The 22,090-nt window shown below is 46.1% G+C and overlaps 1 protein-coding gene across 1 annotated transcript in view; it reads left to right on the top strand.

Moving 5' to 3' along the window:
• The first annotated feature begins 1,286 nt into the window (after positions 1 to 1,286).
• Positions 1,287 to 22,090, top strand: part of LOC106651635 (flocculation protein FLO11-like) — a 37,942-nt gene continuing 17,138 nt past the window's right edge. The window contains exon 1 of the mRNA XM_023463415.1: positions 1,287 to 2,254. Coding sequence (XP_023319183.1) covers positions 2,200 to 2,254 — 55 coding nt within the window. The 5' untranslated portion in view covers positions 1,287 to 2,199. The remainder of the gene's footprint in view (positions 2,255 to 22,090) is intronic.

Here is a 22,090-nt window from a genome sequence, read left to right as displayed (position 1 = left end):
TGCAGGTAGCTAAATTGCAGCCGTTACTTTTATAAGCTCTATGATTTTTTTTCTTGTTTTTTTTTATTCAATATATATATTTTTCCGCTCCATACGATTTATTTTTCTTCGACCGATAGAAGATTGCATTCGGGATGGATACATGCGCGTATACATGCAGGCGAGTTAATGCACTCGTGTGTTTTAATACGATTGTCAATCTCGCTGTCGCGATAATATCACGATATATACATTTATGAATCGTTTCGCGTGGCATTCCAAAAGCGCGTATGCGTTTGTGTACAGAAGCATAAATTATTTTTCAGATCTGACCTTGCGTGGAATGCGCATTATAAGCGACCTATAACGAGCTGCGAGTTCAAATTAAAAAAAGGAAAAATTCTCGTCGATCAATCTCTTCTGAATGAGAGACAGAAAAATTAGATCGTAAAGAAAAGATTGTAAAGTGTTAATCGTTCGGAGATGTTTCCTTGAACCGACGCAACGTTTCATTCAAAAGTAAGGCGAATATCAATTATGGAGCCTAACGAGGCCCACTCATAGAATTTCATCGAGATAGCTGTGAACTTTGTGTATAAAGGAAAATTCAGCCAACGGTCAAAGCCGTGAAAAAAATCATACACATCGTCGCGGACGATGATGAATCGACGAGAGCTGCCGTTTATAATATATAACTCTACATATATATCGGAGTTTCACCTACGAATGCAACGAAGACTATATACACGCGCCTCGCGCCATGTGACCAAGAGTCGAACTTTGTCTCTCTCTCTCGCTTTTGCACACACACACATATATAGCGGAGGCCTCTCTCCACCTCTTCTGCACTTCTCTCTCGCGCAGAGAGCAGCTCTTGGAAGCGCAATCCTGCACGGTGCACAACATGTACGGCGCGAAGGTGGTATTGTATGTAGAGGTGGCTGTGGTAGTAGTAGTAGCAGCGAGGCGCGCGCGCACAGGTTGACGAGTAGTGCCGAGGCAGCACAGCCCGTGTCCCGACTTATACTCCGACTTCTCGAGCTGCTGCCCCGCCGCGAAATATAAGAAAGAGAGAGACGGCACGAGAGAGCGAATGTGTGTGTGCGTTCGTGCGATACACACAGACTATAGATCGTCCGCCTTGTGGTGCTTGTTCTCTTTCTCTGTCTTGTGTGTGTGTGTATACCTGCGACTCGGCGGCCGCTGCGCTCCGACGTCTGTGTGTGCGCGTGTGTACATGTGCCAAGTCTCTGGCTCGGCTGCTGGCTCGGCTGCGGCGCTTCTCATTACTCCGCGGACTTTGCGCGCGGCAGGTGCACTTTAAAACACCCGTGAGTGTGTGTATACGTCTATACGCACGATACGAAACATAATATATACGTGTGCGTTCTTGGTGTATGTTATACGTAAAAAAATATATACAAAAATAAAAAATACACTCGATGTAATACCGGAGCTGTATCGCGCGTGGGCGTTTTATTATATTATTTTACTCTTTTCGTGACTTGCGTCGTGTGTCCCCCGTTCGCGATTGACAATTTCGATTGACGTACGAGTGTTGTTTTTTTTGTACCCAAGTGCATTTATGAAAATTCTGTTGGTGCCAAGTGTGATTCGAATCCGATGCAGTGATTGTAACTTGTCCTCGTATAAATAAATAGTAGTGCCTAAATAAAAATCGGTTCTCCTTTTCGAGACTAAACTTGATTGTTGTTGTTGTTGTTGTTGTTGTTGTTATCGTTGTTCATGTTAATTTGTGTGTAATACTCGACTGTGCCTCTCTGTGTGACGTTAGAGTATATAGAAACAAAAATAAAAAACGAAGCCAAACTGGACGTGCTTCGAGCCTTGAATTCCGCTGCTGCTGGCTGCACCACGAGCTCGAGGCAATCGCCGCAGTCGTCCTCGGGCGTTAATCGCCACCTCCGTCGCATCAATAACAATAACGACGTCGACGAAGACAACAACGGAAAAATTCGCAAGAAGCCCACGTCGTCGTCTACGCCGCGAAGCACGAGCAGCGGTAGTGGCAAGTGGCCATGTCTGAGTCGATCACGATCGTCGTCGGCTGCTGCCGCTGCTGCTGCTGCTGCTGCGCTACTGCTGCAGGTGCAGGAAGGATCATCAACAGCCGCTGCAGTGTTGTCGGCTGCTGCCACCGCCGCTTCAGCAGCTGAGCGCAACAACAGCAACGACGACGACGAGTACAGCAACAGCAGCATGAGGGAGCTCGACACCGAGAGCCCCGTTGTTTGGCCTGCATGGTGCTACACTGGTAAGAGCGAGCATAAACGACACAACATTGTGATACAGACACCTGTCAAACTACAGCGAGAGACGTTTTTTTCCGCTATAACCGACGATCTAAATCATCGATTTATCCGATCTGCGAATTGTAGCGTGTATAATGATATGAACGATGCACATGCACACACGCGCCAGTACAAGCGAGATTTCGTCGTCGTGCGTCGTGAATCATCGTCGTTCGAAATATATACGATAAAAACGAAACCGCATGCACGCCGCGGAGCACGACTCGTGGAAAAATCGTTGTCGTTACACACCTACACACCTATACGCACACATTGACAATAGTACCAGGCCGCGAAAAACAGAAAAATCCCAGAGTACGTGGAATTAGTGGCCGAGGCGAAGCCGAGGCCGATGAACACGTGTTCTGGAGGCTTTCTTATTACGCGGCATAGGCCTGTAATCTATTTATTCATACACAGTGGCCCGAAAGTCGCTCTTCCCGCTTTGCGCTGCCGGTGGTACGAAAAGACACTTGTATACTTTTATCGCCCGTGATTATATGCACACACACGGAGAACACTTGTTGAAGAGAGAGAATATGCACGTACATCCGGCGCGCGAATATTACGACGCGCGAGTAAGGTCGACCATTTATGCAACTGTGTGTGTGAATGTTTGCTAGGAGTGCGCGTTTTGTGTGTACGCCTATGCGAGAACTTCTAAAATGCTGATAAGGCCGCGCCGCGGCTCGAATTTTTATGCCATCGTCGTTGCGGTGCAGTGTGTCTCTGTGCATTTACGTCATTCGCCGGGCTCTCGCGCGCGTCGTCATCGTCTTTGTCATTTTTTTTNATTTTATATATACCGTACGTCTCTCGATGTGGTCAAAACCGAACAAAAGGTTCTCTCTTCGTTCTCGGAATGCTTGTGTGTAGAGCTCTATAAGCTTTTTCGCGCGTACGTTCGCGAATCGTTTCCGCTCGCGTCCGGCTACTCCACTAATACGCGCAGGATCGTACACGAGTCTGGTTTACGCAAGTTATACACGATTTTTATGTAAGTACTTTAACTAGACGAACGATCGCGCGAATATTTCCGAGGAGAGTCGCGTTTCGCTTTTTTTTTGTTATCATCTAGTCGTCGTCGTCGCGGATTCGTTTATAATCAGTCGTTGACCCCGCGCGCTAAGATAATGTCACACACTTCGTCGCGGTGTGGCCCGCGACCAATGAATCGCAAACTATATACAGGCACAAGAAACGAGCGCAGATATCAAGTCCTTTTTTCGCGATGCCAATAGCCCTTATACGCAAAAAAGTCCGAGTATTATAAGGGAGGTAAAAAAAATTAGCTTCAGCTATAAGCGCACAGTGCGAGATGACTCAACGGAAACGCGTGTGTATGGCAGCACACACAACAACAAACGATAATAACCATCCGATATTGGAAAATTGGTTCTATATTATGAGTTCGCGAGATCGCCGTCGCGCATCATGCGGGAGTGAGCGAGCGAACGAAAGCAGCAGCATAATACATAAAGGATAGAGAGGAGCCTTTGGTAGCGATACGCCGAGAGAGGAAGAGACTACCTACCTGTTGCTTGCTGCTGCTACAGCTGCAGTCGATGGCTATTCAATATAATATTAACGCTCCGCGGCTCTTTCTCCGCTCCGTATGTGTATGTGTATGTGTGTGCTTGCACACACTCGGGGGGGAGCTCGCCTCCATTTATATATCGTGTATATATAAGTATAGACGCTGCAGCGCGAAATAGCGCAAAGTCACTTGACTTAATTGCCAGTCTCAAGTTGGACAACACCCGAGGAGGTCCCGCGGCTTAGCCGCCGCCGTCGCCGATGAAGGAGAGTAGTAGAGTATTGATTCCCGATCAAGCTGCAGCAGTCATCAATAGGCAGTCATATCGCGGCTCCTGACGCTGCTACTTCTACTCTTCGGTGAGAGAGAGATCAAGTTAACGCGATAAAAGGGAGAGAAGAAGGTGGGCAGGGGGGGAGAAGAGAGAGGGAGAGAAAATATATATTTATTAAAATTTAACGATTATTCGGGAAAAAGTGAAAAGCGCGACTAGCATACGGCGAAACGAATACGACGCACGGTATATACGGCACTTAATTTAGAGCTCAAAGTCGTCGACGATGTCTTCGTCGCGCTGTTGCTGCTGCTGCACACGGGCTATAGTAGTAGTCGTAGTGTATATAGTGGCAGCTGCTATAATAGTAATATACGCATATAAACATAAAAGTCGCGAGTCGTGATGCGGATAAAACGTCGGGTTTATGCGACGAGATAATACGCTCACGCCTACCTTCTTCTTCTCTTATATATACCTCGCTCTTTGGCTCGCAGCTCGTTTTGCGTGTTGAGCCCCGTTCAGCGCGTGCAGCAACACACATACACACATGCATACACAACACACTAACACGTATCGCTCGCGCGCGCGAGCCTTATGTGCTTGGTTGTTGTTGTTTTTTTTTGCTTTTCATCGGCTCTCCGTGCAGCACAACGTTATATTCAATGCAAGCACACACATGAAACACTCTTCGTTTTTACTGCTGCTGCTGCTGCCCGAACACACACACGAGAGAGAGAGAGATAAGCGTTATTGAGCCGTTATTCCTTATATACCATGTCAATTCTCTCGTTCTCTCTCTCTCTACTACTCTCTAGGTATAGGTTTCGACATTTAAATTCCTGACAGCGCCTTATAGTTTCCACCTCGCGTAAACCGACGTTTGTTTTCCCCAGCCGTACTATACAGGCTTGTAACATTTTCATTAGCAGCGGCATTTTTCGCTCGTATATTATACGAGGCACATTTTTAAAACTTCCCGCGCGCGCGAATATAATGGATATAGATGAGAGATCCCGAGAATTTGATAAAGAGATGGATTCGTACGAGTGTAATACGAACTTTTATCGCGAGCATAGAACGATCGATTATATTTACGAATGTCTAAATTGGAAATAGTTTTAACTAGCTGCTATATCTCGTATGAATTCATCGAAAGGTGAAATTTTTTCGAGATTTCATACCGAGTAAAATGATTCAATGATTTTAAACATTGACCTCGCGCGTCTAATATCGATGATCGAGCTTTTTATATATACTTCGACGCACTATATACTCATTATCTTATCTGTCGTCGACGATGGACCGTCCGCGACTTGTGTACACTTGAGTCACACCTATAAGCACGCCATACTCCCACTACCGAACGGCTTACACTAACAACTCTACACCAAACGTACGTTACATGTTTTTGTTCCGATTCGACGCGAGCGATCTCGGACGTTGCCGCGTTTTTCATTATCGCGCGCGATCCTATCTCCGATTTCTTACGCAAAAAAAGCAAAGTCTTATATAGCCGGGGTCAATTTGCGCGCGAGTACATACCGGCCGTTTTGTTCTTCATTAAAATCCCTCTTTATGTACGCTTGTATATGCGCGCGACCTAGAAATCATCGCATGTGCAAACACTTTTGAAAATTGAATAATTTCCACCACGACGATGATGGCTCGAAGTGCAGCAGCAGCAATCGCAGCGGTAGCAGATGGTTCGCGCGCGAGAGCACGGCGATGAACGGCTCGCGCGAGCGAAAAAAAAGGCCTTTTAAATACGGTATCTTTCGCTCTCTCTGCTCATGCTGCTGCTCATGCTGCTGCTCGCTTACTCCGTGATTTCACTCATTATGTACGCCTTTTATTCGGCCTGCTGCTGCTGTTCCTCCTCATGGGCTGCTGCAAAGTCACGTCGTTAATAAAGACACGCTTAGAGCTTCGTCGCTGTCTCTCTCTACTACTTATAAAATATAAACGTATATGCGTGCATGTGACATTTATGGCGATGGGGTCGTAAAGTGACATTTTACCTTTTTTGCCTTGTGTGTTGCTGGTGTGCTGCTGACCATAGTCGTCGTCGTCGTTGTCGTCTTCTTAGGCCATCATCAAAGAGCAGGTTTATTTTATGTACAGCGCGTATAGCGCCTCTCGTCGGCGATACATAAGGTGCGGGTATATACGCCACCGCAACTATATACGTGCATCGTGTGGCACGATAATATACATCGATAACAATGGCAAAAAAATTACGCTCGCCTCGATCTTTTTCTTCTTTCACTCTCTATCTATCTCTCGTTGTTGCTGACACGGCGCGATTGAATAACGGCAGCATGCGAAGCAGCGCATTGCGTTTTTGACACCTTATATCAACGGCAGCTGCAAGCATGAGTGTGCGGATGCCGCTGCGAGTATATCAATCACGATTCCTTGAATTACGTGCTCGAGCCTTTGCTCATTGTCGCTGTATAACAACACATATAGATTAGATATATGCATTTATAAATACGTCCATGCAGAGTATATATCGAATGTGAGAAAATAATCAAAAGTACGGCACGTAAGCGTATTATAATACGCATGCGAGCGCTGCTGCACTGGCTTCGTGCGCAGCCAAGCCGTCATGCTAGATAAGGATCAGAAGTGCATATCCAGTTGACTTGCGACCAGAATCCGAATCAGCTGTCGGTGGTGCATGTGCAAGTGACCGCCGCCGCATATCGATCGATATACGTGTACAGAGAGAGAGAGAGAGACAGAAAACGAAAAAATGCGACTCCTTTTTATTTTTTTAATATATGCCGCTGCACCAGGTGCAATGCGACGTCGTCGTCGTCGTTTCAAGGAGGTCAGTCGATTTTCTCGCCAGCTCGCGCGCGGGCACGCGGTAAAGAAGAAGAAACCATGAGAGAGAGAGAGAGAGAGCAGGCGGCTATGAGAGCGGTGCACTAGAAGTAACCCGAGCTTCGAGTCGACTGTTGCTGCTGCGGTCAAGCTGTCTGCAGCACACAGCCGCACATGCACTGCACAAACGCCTATATTTTTTTGTGCAAACGAGTGCAAATTCATTTATATATTACCCTGTGTGAGCTGCTCTGAACTACTCGCGCGAATGATGCTATTCGCATGCTTGACTGGATCTCAGCGATCTTCCATGTGAATTTGCACGATGGATGGCGAGAGAAAAAGGCTTCCTCGAGTCGATCGAGCGGTTGCATAAAGGGTTGTATTAGGGTGAGAAAATAGCAAGTGGAATTACATAAACGAGAGGAGAGATCAAAATGATGAAGTATTTGAGTGATCGACTTTTCCGAAACTTTGATTCGTATCCTATTCATTATCGATGTATTAGCAAGATGCAATATCAAAATAGCTTTCTCGATGCCAAATCTTAATTTATTTATTTTTTCACTTAAACTGCAACATAAAGTATGAATTGACAATATAACGAAGAGCGCCACGGTGCGGTGGTCCAGCGTATTTTTTGTCGCACCTTAGGCGAAAAATATTCGTTTTAAAATACTTCGCAGAGGATTCTGCGTGTATAACCCGTGTAGCAGCAGAGATCTGCGCGTGCATTCCTGGGACTTAATTACTTTCTGCCGATTTTTCATTTATGCAACGTTACGAACGTTTGACACACGACACGTTGGTGTGCAGGACGACGCGATTTGCGGGTACGAATTATTCCTCCTCTCCGCACGTGTGTGAGATACATGTATAAGTACGAACCTTGAGAGACACACGACAACGACGACGACGACGCAGCATGTCGGACGCGAAGCGAAAATGTATATGAAAAAAAAAGAAAGAAAAAGAGAGAAAAAAACAAGTATAAATCCTCATCTCTTTCGCGATCTTTTTCCCATAACGTACTGCAGCGGCAACTTTTCTCTTCTCACGCGTCAACTTATCACACATACAAGTATATAGTGTATACACACACACACCTGTGCGCGACACTGCTGCACTCGTGCGCACACAGACACGAGCGAGCCAATGACAGGGAGGAGTCACCTGCAGCACACAGGAGACGACGACGACGTCGACGACGGCTTATACATATGGGATGTATCCACGTCAACGATCCCGACGCGTGGATGCAACCAAAACCAAAAAAAAAAAAGAAACGAGTGTCCAAACTGAATACGCCGTAGTTGATGAACCATGAATTTTCATGAATTTTCACGCTTCGAGTGCTACACCGTGATATATTAGTTCTTACGTTCGAACAGGTGTAGTGGTTTGAAATAAAAATACGATTCTCCTTACTTTCGTGAGAATGACCCTTGAGGATTTCAAATTTTCAGGAATTTCACGTCGCGAAACTTATGTTGCGAGCGCCATTTTTACTCGTTGACGCGAGCACAGCCCCATATATTCGCGCATGTATATAACAACATGCAGCAGTACTACCACGGTGCAGTGCACAGGAGAAAAGAGACGAGAGAGACAGAGAAAAAAGTCATCCTTCTTTTTCATCTCAGGAGAGTAAATTCCTGTTCATCCGAGATCCTTTTGCTTGACACTGTATAGTGGTGAACACCACTGGCACTGGAGACTGCAATTTCTCTGCAGCATCAGCAGCAGCGGGTCTATCTACCAACGGCAGCCAGAGAGCACAACAATTAGCTTCTCTCTCTCTCTTTCTCTCGGCTCTGCTCTCTGCACCATCATCATCGGAGTATCAAAGTTCGTGAAGAAAGACTCGACTGCTGCTGACTTTTTCCCTCGCTCTCTCTCTACTCGCTCACAGCCTCTAATGACAGGCAGGTGTTTGCGCGCGCGAATGCTCCCAGGACCACCGTATAGTACCGCGCACGGAAATGTATATTTATCATTTTTCGACCGAGTCACGGTAGCTCGGCGCGCTGAATAATAAAAATTTCTCTTCCTTGCTTCTTCTTTCTTTTATTTTGTTTTCATTCGTTCGCTGACTCTTCGATCTCTTCTCCTTGGCACTCTCTTATATACATTATATTAATATATAACGTAAAGGTCAAGAGCACATTCGAACTCTCTCTCTCTCTCGATTGCGAGGAATCACGCTACAGTAAACTCTGGGCAGGTTCTTTACTGCTATAATCGCGTAGTAGTAGTATCGCCGTTTTTTAATGAATGAACTTGTATATTATAGTTTAATATTTAAAAGCAAAAAGGCACGCGTACGTGTATCGTCGATATTTCAGAGCTCATTTCTCGTTTCTCTCGAGCCGCCGTCGCCGCTGCGGCACACTGTCAAATCAATCAATCAATCGGCGGCCACGACCGGGATGAATTTACATCCTCGTGTATGTATACGCTACATACGTACATGCACTTGCGCGGTAATAAAAGTCAATCTCTCTAGGCATCGCTCGATCAACTGCACCGTGGCACAGTGCACAATGGCAGCAGCAGCAGCTCTCGGACGTACATATATTTTCTTACCCTCTCGACGCTCGAGCGACGGAGAGAGCCCTCATATATCTTATAATTAGCGGAGAACAAACATCGACGCACGCAGCACTCATACGTGTGCATACCTCAATAGTCTTATTCTCATTTTCTTCTTCTTCCTCCTCCTCCCCTCGCTCTCGCGTCAATCGCGAATGTCGTCGCTCTCGTCGGGTGTACACGTCGGTAATAGAACAAAAGAGATGCCCGTACACACAACCGATGCGCTCGGCCTATACAGAGCTGCAGCGCATTTGATTAATTGAGCCTTTTCGACAGGTTCTGGTATATACGTTGAAAGCTCGAACATCGTATGTATCTCTGCAAGCCTTGGCCGTCCGGTAAGCCATTCATTATTCTCTCTCTCTGTCTCTCTCTATCTCTTCTTCGGAGTCTCTCTCTCTTGCATCAGGCAAGCTGCTGCTGCTGCTGCTGCAGTGTCCTCCCACTATTCACGCGTGTGCGCCTACTACTACCGATTTCTTCGCTGCTGCTGCTGCTGTCGTCGCCGTTGTCGAACGAACGAAAGGGGGATGCATACACAATGCAGTGGAGAGGAGACCCGGGCGAATTGGCGTTTCCGCTCGTCCGTTCTGCGGACACAACTCGAGACTGAGAAAGAGAGAGAATGAGATCGGCGCTAAAGGTATAAATACACGTATTGTAATCTGGAGCTCGGTGCTTGTCACGTCGATAACGCAGCACAGCGCAAGACACAACGCAACGACACTACTATACAAGGCAATGTATATATAATACACGACGCAACGAGAGAGCCGTGCAGTTTTTGATAGCGAGAGGTTGAGCTTGATTTACGGCTCACTCACGTTCGGTTCGGGCTCGCATATAGTTATATACCAGCTGCATTTGGTATCTCTCCTCGTCGTCGTCGTTGGAGCGCGCAACAAGGCAAATAATATACACACGCTTGTATATACACACATGCGCATGTGAGCTGTTTTTATTATCTCGCGTCGTCTCTCTCTCTTTCTGGTCGCTTAGTGTACACATAGTGGCGCGGAGTGCAGCGAAAGAGAGAGAGAGAGAGACTGCAAGCAAGCAAGCGACGACGAGTAGAGGGACTGCGCCGAGGACAATGCGTGTGTTTTACGACATTCTATCGACTTGTCGCTCGCCGCGTCTTATATAGAGCACATAAACATTTGCGACACACACACAGACAGACACACGGAGCTATATAATGTACGTCCAGTTATATAATAGATTTACACCCATTATAAGTGTGGCGCGTGCGCCGTTGTTGTGTGCACCTGTTGCTGCGCGGCTCTCTGTGCAACTCGCTGTGTCTTACAGCTCTGTGCTGCACTGTCAAAACTTTTTAATATACTTATTATACGAGTTAACGTGTGTTGTCCGTGTGCACATACACACATACGACTTCATTTATGTATATTATGTAAAGTGCAATATGTAATCATCGAGTCTCTCTCTCTCTCTCTCTATCCCTCGTGCCTCGCTAAAAGCAAGACCAAACAAATCATGCGTTGCGCACGTGTGTATGTGTTTCTGTGTATGTGTGCAATATATTATGCCAAGAACGACCGTATAGCCCCACTATAGCGAGCCATGCAGAAGCAATTCGAGCTCTCCTCTATACTCGCTTGTATATAGTCGCGCGCGTGCGGCAATTATAACGCGCGTTATGTAGAGAGAGAGACGCAGACGACGAAGAAGAAGTCGTGTTTCCGCGCGGTGCATATAGGAAAAATGAGAACGACCTCGTTAAGTTTTCTCGCACCTACTCCGCTGCTGCTGCTGCTGCTGCTGCAGTTATAGAGTAGATCCGAGGCATGTGGGCGCGACGACACGCATACCGCACGGATCGCCTCGCGGCGCGCAGCGCACTTATTGCCGTCGTTGATGCTGCTGCTGTCGCTGCTGCTGCCCTGCGTCCGACCTCTCTGCAGCTCACTTTTTCTCGCTGATCTCTGCGTGTGTGTGTTGTCCGAGTGATCTATAGGTGATCCCCACTACCACACCTGCTCTGGGTCTTCGGGCTCGATACCTATACAGCTTTTTTTCCTTCCGCTCGTGTACAAACGTAGTTTGCAGTTTTTTCGTCGAATCATTTCATCAAACTACAATAATATTTTGATCGTCGAATCGAACGCGTCTAGTATAAAACGTGTGCGTCGAGCCTAGTGTATTAGGAGTATGGTACGTCATCGTCCTCTCTTTCGCTCGACCCATAAATCGAGGCCCGAATGATTCACCTTTCGGCTTCGGCTCGGTCGCGCGCATATATTTAATAAAACTAGTCGCGTACACACAGTCACACACAACACGAGACATATAAGCCGTTCGCTCGCACGGCAGATCAGACGCAGGATGCCGCGACTTCGCCATATTATATACACACATACGAACTTTATATATACGAACACCTGACATTTAACCTCATCTCTCATCCTTCTTCGTATAAATAATCCTCTTTGCCACATCAAACGACGCTAATCCTTCTTTTTCTCTCTCTCTCGTACTGGTACACACATTTCTCGCGTTACTTTTTCCTCCTTCCAGAGAGACTCGAGCGAGCGCATGAGAGAGAGAGAGACAGAGAAGGTTTTTTCTGACTCCGTCGCTCTTAAATTGCACGCATCAGCAGATCGATCATGTACCTGGCCATGCATGTGGTAGACATTATAAATAAAAGCGAATAGGCTTCTATGTCACTGGCTTTGGCTTCGTTATAAAGACGACGACGAGAGTCTCCGAGAGAGAGAAAGGAGAATGAGCTCTCGTGCGACGTATTCGCAGCCAATGGTGTAAATAACTTTGGATGAGTATATACAGCAGCTCACACGCCAACCGGTCCTCGCTGCTACTCTGCTTTATGTGTGTGCGAATGCGTATCCCGTCAACCCGCGTGCCTTCTCAACTCGATCGCCTCGGTGGCCCTCAATTTTTTTGTGCCCTCTGCGCATGCAGCACTGCATGCGATGGAAATTGTTGTCGCGTCGTTTCCCCCCTCTCCGATTCTCCTCAGCTTCTCTCTCCGATGTGCGCTGCACTGCTCGTATAACACACACCTGATCCACTTTGTGGAGAACCTTGTATAAAAACGCTTATCATATCTTATCGGTCGATTGCGCTCGCGACTCGTCAACCCGAGTGCGACGTTTATATATCATAAAACTTGCACATAAAACGGACAGTTTGTGCAGTATAGAAGAGATTCATTATATATTTCTTATACGGCAGCAGCATAATATACGCACAGGCATGTATAATATAGGCCTGTGCTGCTGCTGCAAAAAAAGGCTCGCGAGCTCGACTATAAGAGGTAGTAAACGCTTTCTGCGTTGTGTGTATTAAAAAGCCCCCCGCACAACTTCATTCATTAAACGCACTTTTCAACTCTCTCTCTCTCTCGGCGCGCGCCAAAGTAAGCACGAGCGATTATCGTTATATCGGATTATAATGCAGCATGAGTTGCGCAGCGCAGCGCGAGGATGTATCGTTCCTTATAATATTATATATAGTGTCGCGCGCGCGCGCGCGCCAAGTCGTTTTTCGCAAATTATTTTACTGCCACGCGCGACGATGATGACGACGACGACAACAAGAGCTGCTGCTGCTCTTGACGATTCGTTTATTTCCATTAGCTGTCGTTTAAAGCCCAAGCGTCTTTTCTCTCCTCGTGTATAGTTGCTGCTGTAAAATGAATTATATATTTCTGGGGCGCACGCTCGTCAATGCTCGCGCCACGCCGAGAAGATAAATAATTAATTTTCGATCAGCAACAGCTTATGCGCACGCACATTATATTATTATATTTATTTTTATTATATACGTATACGTCGTGTGCAGCTCAAAGTTGATGAGCTCGCTATACTATCGACGCTAAATACGCGATTAATCATAAACTCGCGCCGTTTATAAGAGAGAGATGATGATGCCGGGCTCGCGCGAGCGCTGCTTTACTTTTCACCTTTTTTCTATTCCTCCCGTATAATAAATATAATATATATTTATCATCGAGCGCATTTATACGGCTATTAATCAACGTCTAATTGACACCGTAACATTTCACTTATTAGATTAGAACTCATTAATGACTTTTCGACGATCTCTCGACGGATCGGTTATATGGTAGTTTATGTGCGTGTGTTTTATTCGCGCGCGCGACCTCGTGACAAAATCCCATGCGTGTGTGACGCAAGGTATATACAGTAGTACAGGAGAATAGAAAAATACACGCGTACGTGCTGATGCACTTTCATCGAGCAGTGTCGTTAAGCCCATGCGTGTATATACCAAAAAAGGAGTCGACTCACAGAGAGAGAAAAGAAAGAGAGAAGTAAAAGGTATCCTGTTCTCTCTCGAGGCAAAACCAAAGAGACGACGACGAGAGTAGTATACAAGCTCATAAGCATATGCATAAGTACGAGCATTCATATACGCACACACTGGGATGAATAATTAATTTCTGCAATTCGGAATATAAAAGCTCGATGCCCGCGCCTGCCTGCCTGCCTGCCTTACGAAGGTTGCTTGAAAAGAACTTGCAGAACGCGCCAAAGAGAGAAAGAAGAAAAGAAGAGGAGAGAGAGAGAAAGGCAAAAAAACGAAGCCAGTGTGTGTAGGCGCGACACGCGCGCACCTCGTAAAACGTCTTTATCCTCTCGCACACTTACACTGCTTTATACGCGGCGTGTGTGTATAAGACCGAGAGAGAAATGCGTGGGTGTTTTTATATTCAGCGCGTCGCCGCTTGCTCGCTCGGCTCGCCGCTGATAACCTTATGTCTGTGGTTTGGAGTCAGAGAGAGAGGAGAGAGGAGAGCTTCGGCTGAAAATTGCATTCCTCGCAGTCGCGAGTGTTGATATTCGTCGATGTGTACTCGCAAGCATCGCAGCCCCGCGACTTTGATACCGATTCGTGTACCATTCGCGCCGAGGGTCTTGTAGTACTCTCGTGTTTTTTTTTGTTTCGAGTGAAACTACCGTGTGACTGCAGCCGCTTGTCGCAGAATTAGTTTCGAATTGTAACAAGATATACGCAATCAGAGGGACGTTATATTTACTTATGAGCTTTTCTATTCGTTCAACAGATGGAGTATTGTATACTCGCAAGTGGCAAAATAATTTCCGATCAGTATATGTATTTAATTTCTCGTTGCATCTTCATCAATATCTATTAATTATTTTTTATTTACATTTTTCGTCAAAGCCCACGAATCATTATTTACAACTTCGGCTGCGGTATAGTCGTAAAAATGCGCCCATTAGATCTCCAAAATATGTGCGTATATAAGAGAGACAGCGGGCCTTGTATACATTTGAAAACAAACAGAAAGAAAGAAAGAAAGAAAGAAAGAAAGAAAATGATTTGTCCCTTATATTATAACGGAGCCCAGGCAACGCTCGCGAAGACGACGACGAAGACGATGGTCATCGACCGCTGGCTGACGCCGTCGTAGCCACCGCCTCTCTCGGCCTGCATATGCAAATGCATTATAAATAATAATTTAAACGACGACGACGACGACGACGACGACGAGAAATAAATGTATGCATAAAACGCGCTGCGCTCCACGCGCGCGGGGTTATGCAAACATTATATTACGAATCGTAAAAAGGCAGCAGCAGCACATTGAAATGAAAAAAAAAATGAAACAATATATAGTTTCTCACAGCGCATTAAGCTAGACACGATGATCACCTTGAAATCTTGACACCGATGTGGTTTGCGTGCGTCGTCGTCGTCGTCGCAGCACGGCACACACATAGTTAGTTACTTATAGATAGGTAGGTATATACGCATATACTAGCCTAAGCGAAGTGCGTGTCGTTATGTGTGTGTGGGCCGAGGTCACGAGCTCTGACTCTCTCTCTATCTCCTCTCTGGCTTTTGCTCGTAACATACATACACATACTCCTGCGCACCTCTCCGTTACGCGCGAATATATATGTAGAGGCCTCTTATATAGCAGCGCAGCGCTCATGGAAACAGTGTCAAAGGTAAATGCCGCGCCCTGACTATTGTGGTCGCTTCTTGGTCGTCGTCGTCGTCGTCGTCATCGTCGGGCTTGTATTCACACACACATGGTCGTATACCCGCTTATAGGCTTACGAACTCTTGTAAGAAGAAGAAGACTAAGAAGAAGAAAAAGAAGACGAAGACGAAGAGAAGTTGTGTCACGCGCACGCACCAAGTAGGGTGGCGGCACCAGTGAATGAATGGATTCACAAAATTATGCTTATAATCAATTGATTTAAAATCTAAATTTGCATTAATCCCTAGCGTGCATTCAAATTTGTGTTCGTTAGGACTTATTTCATGAATAAAAAAATTGAAATACATGAAAAATAATATTTCATAAAGTTATAATGATATAACTCAATAAAATGGGGTACCCCAGTGAATGAATGGTAAAGAACCAATTAATGAATACTCTGGACCCAGTGAATGAATGAATTATATTATGAGAGAGCATTGACAGGTTGAGAATTTTATCGACATTATGTCCAGTTTTTTTCAAAGTTTTTATTTTACTTTTTTATTGTTCGTTTCGGTTTTAGCCATCTTTAATAACTAGTTTAAATTAAGTTAAAATTAGCTTATAATTAACGTAAATCTAAACGATGTACGCACTGCGCCCTGCATGCATCGTCTGCGACCTAACCTCAAACGTTGGCGGGACGGCAAAAACATTGTCTTTTCATTTACTGGTATCGCGCCATGCCAAGTCGCATTATCCCAGTAAATGAATACATTCATTCACTATCGACTCTATATGAATTTTCGTGAAAAAGTGAAGCTAGTTTAACTAAAACTGATCATAGTATTTCAAACTTCAAGCATCAATAAAATAAAAATAATTTTTTGACATGGGTTAAAATTTCCTTTCATATTTTAATTTTAATCTTTTCTTGGTCATTCATTCATTGGGGGTCATTCATTCATTGGTGCCGTCACCCTACTGTATATATGTATAAACGCTCACGCGCGGAATCTTGATTCCCGAGCGAGAAAGAAGGCGAGGTGTTGCGCGAATCGCGCGAGGCACGCACATACGTATACGTGCAGCTACGCCTTCGCCTCTTATCTCACTCGCGACGCGCGGCTAACATTTATACATGTGTGTGCGCGTATATGCATAAATGTCTGCGATGCGTCTTCGTGTAGTGCGCGACGAAAACGATGACGAAATGCTTGTGTACTTCATCATACTCTCAGCATAAGGATCGCGAAAAAATATATTTGGGAAAAATACCTGAAATAGGTGTTAAAGAACGACTCAATTGAATCACGAATATGACCAAGGTGCTCTTCGTATACGTGTGTGTGTGTGGAGATGCGCGTGCCGAGCATGTTGAAAAAGCGTAAGAGGCAACGAGTAAGCTGTGCAGCTCTGGCGAAGGGGTCATCGTGCGTATTGAACCCCAACGAGTCCCATAGGTACGGAGAAAGAGAGAGAGACACCGCGATTAATTTGTATTGGTCACCGTTGCGGCTCACGTGCTTACGCGTGCAAGCATGTCTGAATGCAGCTCTAATGTTTGTGTGTGCGTTGTCCAGTTCACTGACGTTTGGATACGAGCTTCTTACTTTGCGATTCATGCAAATTCGCGCGTGCCTTTGAAGTTATTTTGCATTAGATGTATAGCTCGATTCTTTTTTCTTTTTTGGACAGCTGTGACCTGGAGGTGTGCGAGTTGGCGAAAAAAACTCGATTGGATGAAAGCTCGATTTCCGAAAAAGTTTGAGTACAAAACTATAAAAATCGGGTGCTCGTACACGCCTCTTGATCGGACCAGAAGTATATAACCACCTCAAGATAGCCTCTTAGGGCTCAATGGGAACATTATTTCTATAAATATTTCAATTTAACATCTCGATCAATTAGAACAGCAAAACACGTGTGTTTTGGGGGCCAATCTCGCATGTATGATCTGTCGCGATTCGAATCGGGCGCATTTGCCTCTCGCGTATCTCGCTGCCCATATATACATATGCGCACTCCGTTTACGAGTAAGTAGTAGTAGAGTCCGCGAGCTTATCGATTAAAGCTTTAATAATGCTATAGAGGCACGTCCTCTCTTACTCTCTGTCTTTCTCTCTCTCTTACTGGCTATTTGGCCAGAGAGAGATCTCCGTTTCGTGGGTGGTCCTCAACCGGGGGACGATTAATTAGGCCCTGAAAATGTGTACAGCCGATACATATATAGTAGTAGTGGTATAGTGGCTGGTCATACACGGGGCTCTCTGCAACGACGACGACTACCAAGAGATAGACTGACAAAGATTGGAGACATCGAGTATAGGGAGAGAGAATATAACAGCGCGTGATCCTTGCACGACAGCAGCGGCAGCTGCAGTTGCGCGGCTTATCTCGCGCAAAAGCTGACATCATCCTTCTTCCGGAGAACTCACCTATATACACGATGGATATCGCACTGCATAGCTGCTGTTTTTATGCTCTCGCGCGCGTGGCTCACGTGTAGTCGTTTGTACCTCGATCTAATTGTCTTTTGTATACGCGACGATATATGTTATATGCGTCACCGCGGTGCACGTATCGTGTATTATTAGACTCGGCGATCGTAGCCGCAGAACATCGCGCTTTTGTATTTGCAATGCCGCACGAGTGATTCGCGTTGGGATTCGAGTTGCGCGCGCGGGGAGAAAGTCGATTTTCTCAAAAACTCGAGCGCGCAGCTATTTAATTAAGTCGTGTGTGTATCCCTGCGGTAGCTCCGCTACTAGGCTCGCGCAAAAATGAAGTTTTGCCTTGGTCGGCGCAGCAGCACAGGTTTTTCTCACTTCTTCATACGTATATATACTTCTTCTTTTGCGTCTCTCCCTCGCGGGTGCTGCTGCTGCTGCTGCTGCAGTATTATATATAGAATAGATAAGAAAAAACGCACGCTGCGTGCTGCTGCGCTCATAATCTCGATCTAAGAACTTGAAATTCGCTCGGTTTCGCGCAAACGACTACATTTATATATTTACGTTTTTCTCTCGAAAGAAAAACTGGTTTATCGCTCTTGCTCTCCTCGTCTCTTCGTGGCTTTTACCTGCGGCAGCGCGAGAGACTTATACTCTTGGTAGTATAGGATCAAGAGGTCAAAGCAGCGGAGGCGCGCGTACATATATACACACGCACATACGAGCGTTTGTAGCAGCAGCAGGAGAGAAACGGAGAGGGAAAAAAAAGCACACACGCATTTTTCGACAAAAACTTGTACTCGTCGCGCTGCTGCAGCCGCTGTTACTGCGTATCAGCTCTGCGGTCGTCGTCTTTGGTGCCGACACAGAGAGCTACATCAGCAGCAGCAGCAGCAGCTCGTTAAGTGCATCCTTCAATTTGTCTCTTTATATTTTATCCGGTGCCCGCGCGCCATGACAATTTTATTCCGCGATCCGGGCGACGAGCAACGAGTTCAGCATCTACGAAGAGAGATACGACGTCGATGAAAAGCGCGGAGTAAAAAAAATTAAATAAAAGCGCGAAAATAGTCTCTCTCGCGCTGGTCTTGATATATATAAATTTCAATCGCTTCGCTCGCGGTGCTTATGCTTTCGCGCGCGTCTCATCATATAATACCGTACAATATACGTCGATAATTCAGGCGTGCGCGCGAGCGAAACGAGTAAGAGAAAAAGAGAGGAGCTTCGGCGCAGCGTACACACAAAACACACGCGTGTATATGGGTACGCGAGCGGTCGGCTGCGCATTCCAAAGTACACATACACACACGCGCTTCGTATGTATACGTAAAAAGGTGTTGAGGAGGCGCAAATTTCTTCTACATATCGGCGTATACACGCACACACAGCTATACATATGTATAAAATATATAATATAGCAAGCGGGGGCACGTGCCGTAAAGTATAAGCCCAATGATGATCGTTGCTGCTGCTGTATAGCCGCGCACTGCTGCTGAACGAGCTGTGATTAACGTATATTACACACTGGCTTTTGCTGCTGCTGCTGTATATATGTTGTGTATTATAAAACTCGCTGCCTGCCTGCCTGCCTTTCGTGCGCGAATAATCCGCCTACTTTTACCCATCTCTCTCTCCTTCTTCTTCTTTCGCTCATATTCCAGTAATTTGTACACGCGCTCGCGCGCGGGGGTATACCTACGAAGCGCAAAAGGCAAGTCTACGGCCACGCGTCTGTATCGTCTATAATATACCTCTCCTATCCTGTATATACGCGTGTGTCTGTGTGTTCAATTCATATTTCGCACTTTAAGCACCTTTCATTTTAGAGATAAGCCGGCGCGAGCTTCTTTACGCGCGTAAATGCGCCTTTTCACCAAATCGTTTTTCGCAGTTTCGTCGATCGATGGCTCTATACGCGATACCGAGGCCGAGCTGCCTCGTTTTTAGAGCTGCCTGCACGAGAATAATATAAAGCCGGGCGCGTGATATTTCGCACACTTTACGGGCCAATCTCGCGCGGGGATCATCATCGTTTACTGCCTACTACTACTACTTCGGTTGCACCGCGCTGGGGTACCGAAAAAAGATGCACTTGGCATGTTTTCTCGTTCTTCGCTTAAAACTTATATATATTTTGACGTTCTCATCGCGGATCGGAGCTTGCACTCGACGCAAAATCGATACATCGCCGCCGCTGCTGCGCAGGTGCTAATCTCATTAGTCAAAACTCGCCACAAGCCGCGCGCATCTGCTCTCTCTCTCGACTGCTGCAGCAGAGTTTATTCTCATCAGCGCGACTATAAGACACAATCATCATCGCACGTCGTAAACGCGCGGGTACGGGGCCGACTTTTCAAGAGACCCGCATCCAACGCGATTATTTGCGTAAAGTGGAACGTCGACGTTAGTTTACTTCTTCTTCTTAACGTCGAGAGTCGTCTCTCGTCTTCGTCGTCGTCATGTTGTGCTTAGGCAGTCGTCCGTCCGTCGACGTCGGTCAGACGCGTCGTCGCACACGGCGCAGTAGTTCTATTCTATAGATAGATGCCGCGCGGCAGACTCATCTCTCGTAATATACCGAACTCCCGTTGACCCGTAAACGCTGCTGCTGCTGCTGTTTTGTATATTATTATTATTATTTTAAAATTCGCAGCAGCAGTTGCATCGCTTTTCCCTCGAAGCCTCTTAATATCGGTTATTATTAAGAGGCTTTTTGCTGGCTGGCTCGTTCTCGATTGCTACCCATCGTTGAGCTGAAGCGAGGAGAGAGGAGAGCTGCGCAACACACACACACACACACCACGCACCGACCTCCCCCGATGTGATTTATCGCGACTCATAAATTCGCCTTAAAACCGTATAATATAACGTGTATTTCGCCGAGCTGCTCGACGACGACGATCGCCTACTACTACTAGAAAGAGTGAGAGAGAGAGAAAACTGAGATATCATAATAATCCGCGCGACAACGTTTTACATACGAGCCCGCAGCATCAGCATGCAGCTTTTATATTATTATCAGAGTTGCAGTGTTTCTCTCTCTCGTCTCTTGCATATAATACCCGAGCAAGGACAAAACGTCGCGTCGCGGCCCGTGTGGTGTATATAATAGCAGCAGCTCGTCGCCTCGCGCAGACGCCGATTAATCACCATATACGCGTATGTAACACGGATTTGAAGCGAGCCGCGCTCGCGAAACGAAGCGAAAAAAAAGTCGTTTTAAGGTGCAGTAACCCTTGTAATACCTTGTGTGTGTGTCTCTCGTATTATTATACATAATATGCTTGTATGCCTGCTCGCGGGCATATTACAATATAATATAGACATTAATAAATTCTTCGTTTCTCTCTCTCACTCTTATTTGTCACGTGCCTCTTTATGTATAGTCCTCGCGCTGCTGCTGCTGCTTCAAAAGATTCAAATGCGCTCTTGCTGCGACGAGTCGTTGCAGTATATACACTATGACATAGGCACACGAGTATCCGTGTGTGTATGCAGCAAGGAAGACAAGGTGTGAAATGTCGTAATGAGGCGTTAAAGTGACTAATGCCGCGAGTACGCGTCGACGACGGAGCGATGCGAATCATCGTCGTCACCCGCGCACGTACTGCAGACAGACGGACGGAGAAAATTCTCTCTACTCGACGCGCATGTGAATAGGTATAACGTCAAAGTCGAGTGAGAGAAGAGGAGCTGCGCAACCTTTGCCAAAGAGGATCCTTTTCTATACCGGCCTACGGCAAAAAAAAGTGTCCAAAGAAAACTAGGTACTATGCGCGCAGTGGAATATCTTTCCCACAGGCCTGTACTCTCGACACGAAAGTGAAACGCGTGATATTATGTACCTCTCACGAACGCGACTCGATCGATCATATAAACGCGAACGATTTTAGATAAATTGCAATTGCCGAGGATACGTTTACAAAAAAGCTCAAAAAAAACCACTCGTTTGTACTGGTACGTATGTATACGCTGCAGGCCAACATATACGCGACTGCCGTGTGTGCGTTGCAATTAGCAAGGCCGTGGCGGCCAGGCAGGTACGACGAGAGTACAGTAGTGTTTCGCAGAAAAGCTGCACAGAGTTCTGCCTCGAGTTTATAGTAGCGCACAGGTTGAGAAAGGTTGTATAGGTATATTTAAGGG

The sequence above is a fragment of the Trichogramma pretiosum genome, unplaced genomic scaffold (genome assembly GCF_000599845.2).
Source record: "Trichogramma pretiosum strain Unisexual culture from Peru unplaced genomic scaffold, Tpre_2.0 scaffold160, whole genome shotgun sequence".
Lineage (NCBI taxonomy): Eukaryota > Metazoa > Arthropoda > Insecta > Hymenoptera > Trichogrammatidae > Trichogramma > Trichogramma pretiosum.
Note: the sequence above shows the minus strand (reverse complement) of the source record. Positions and strands in the feature narration are given on the sequence as shown.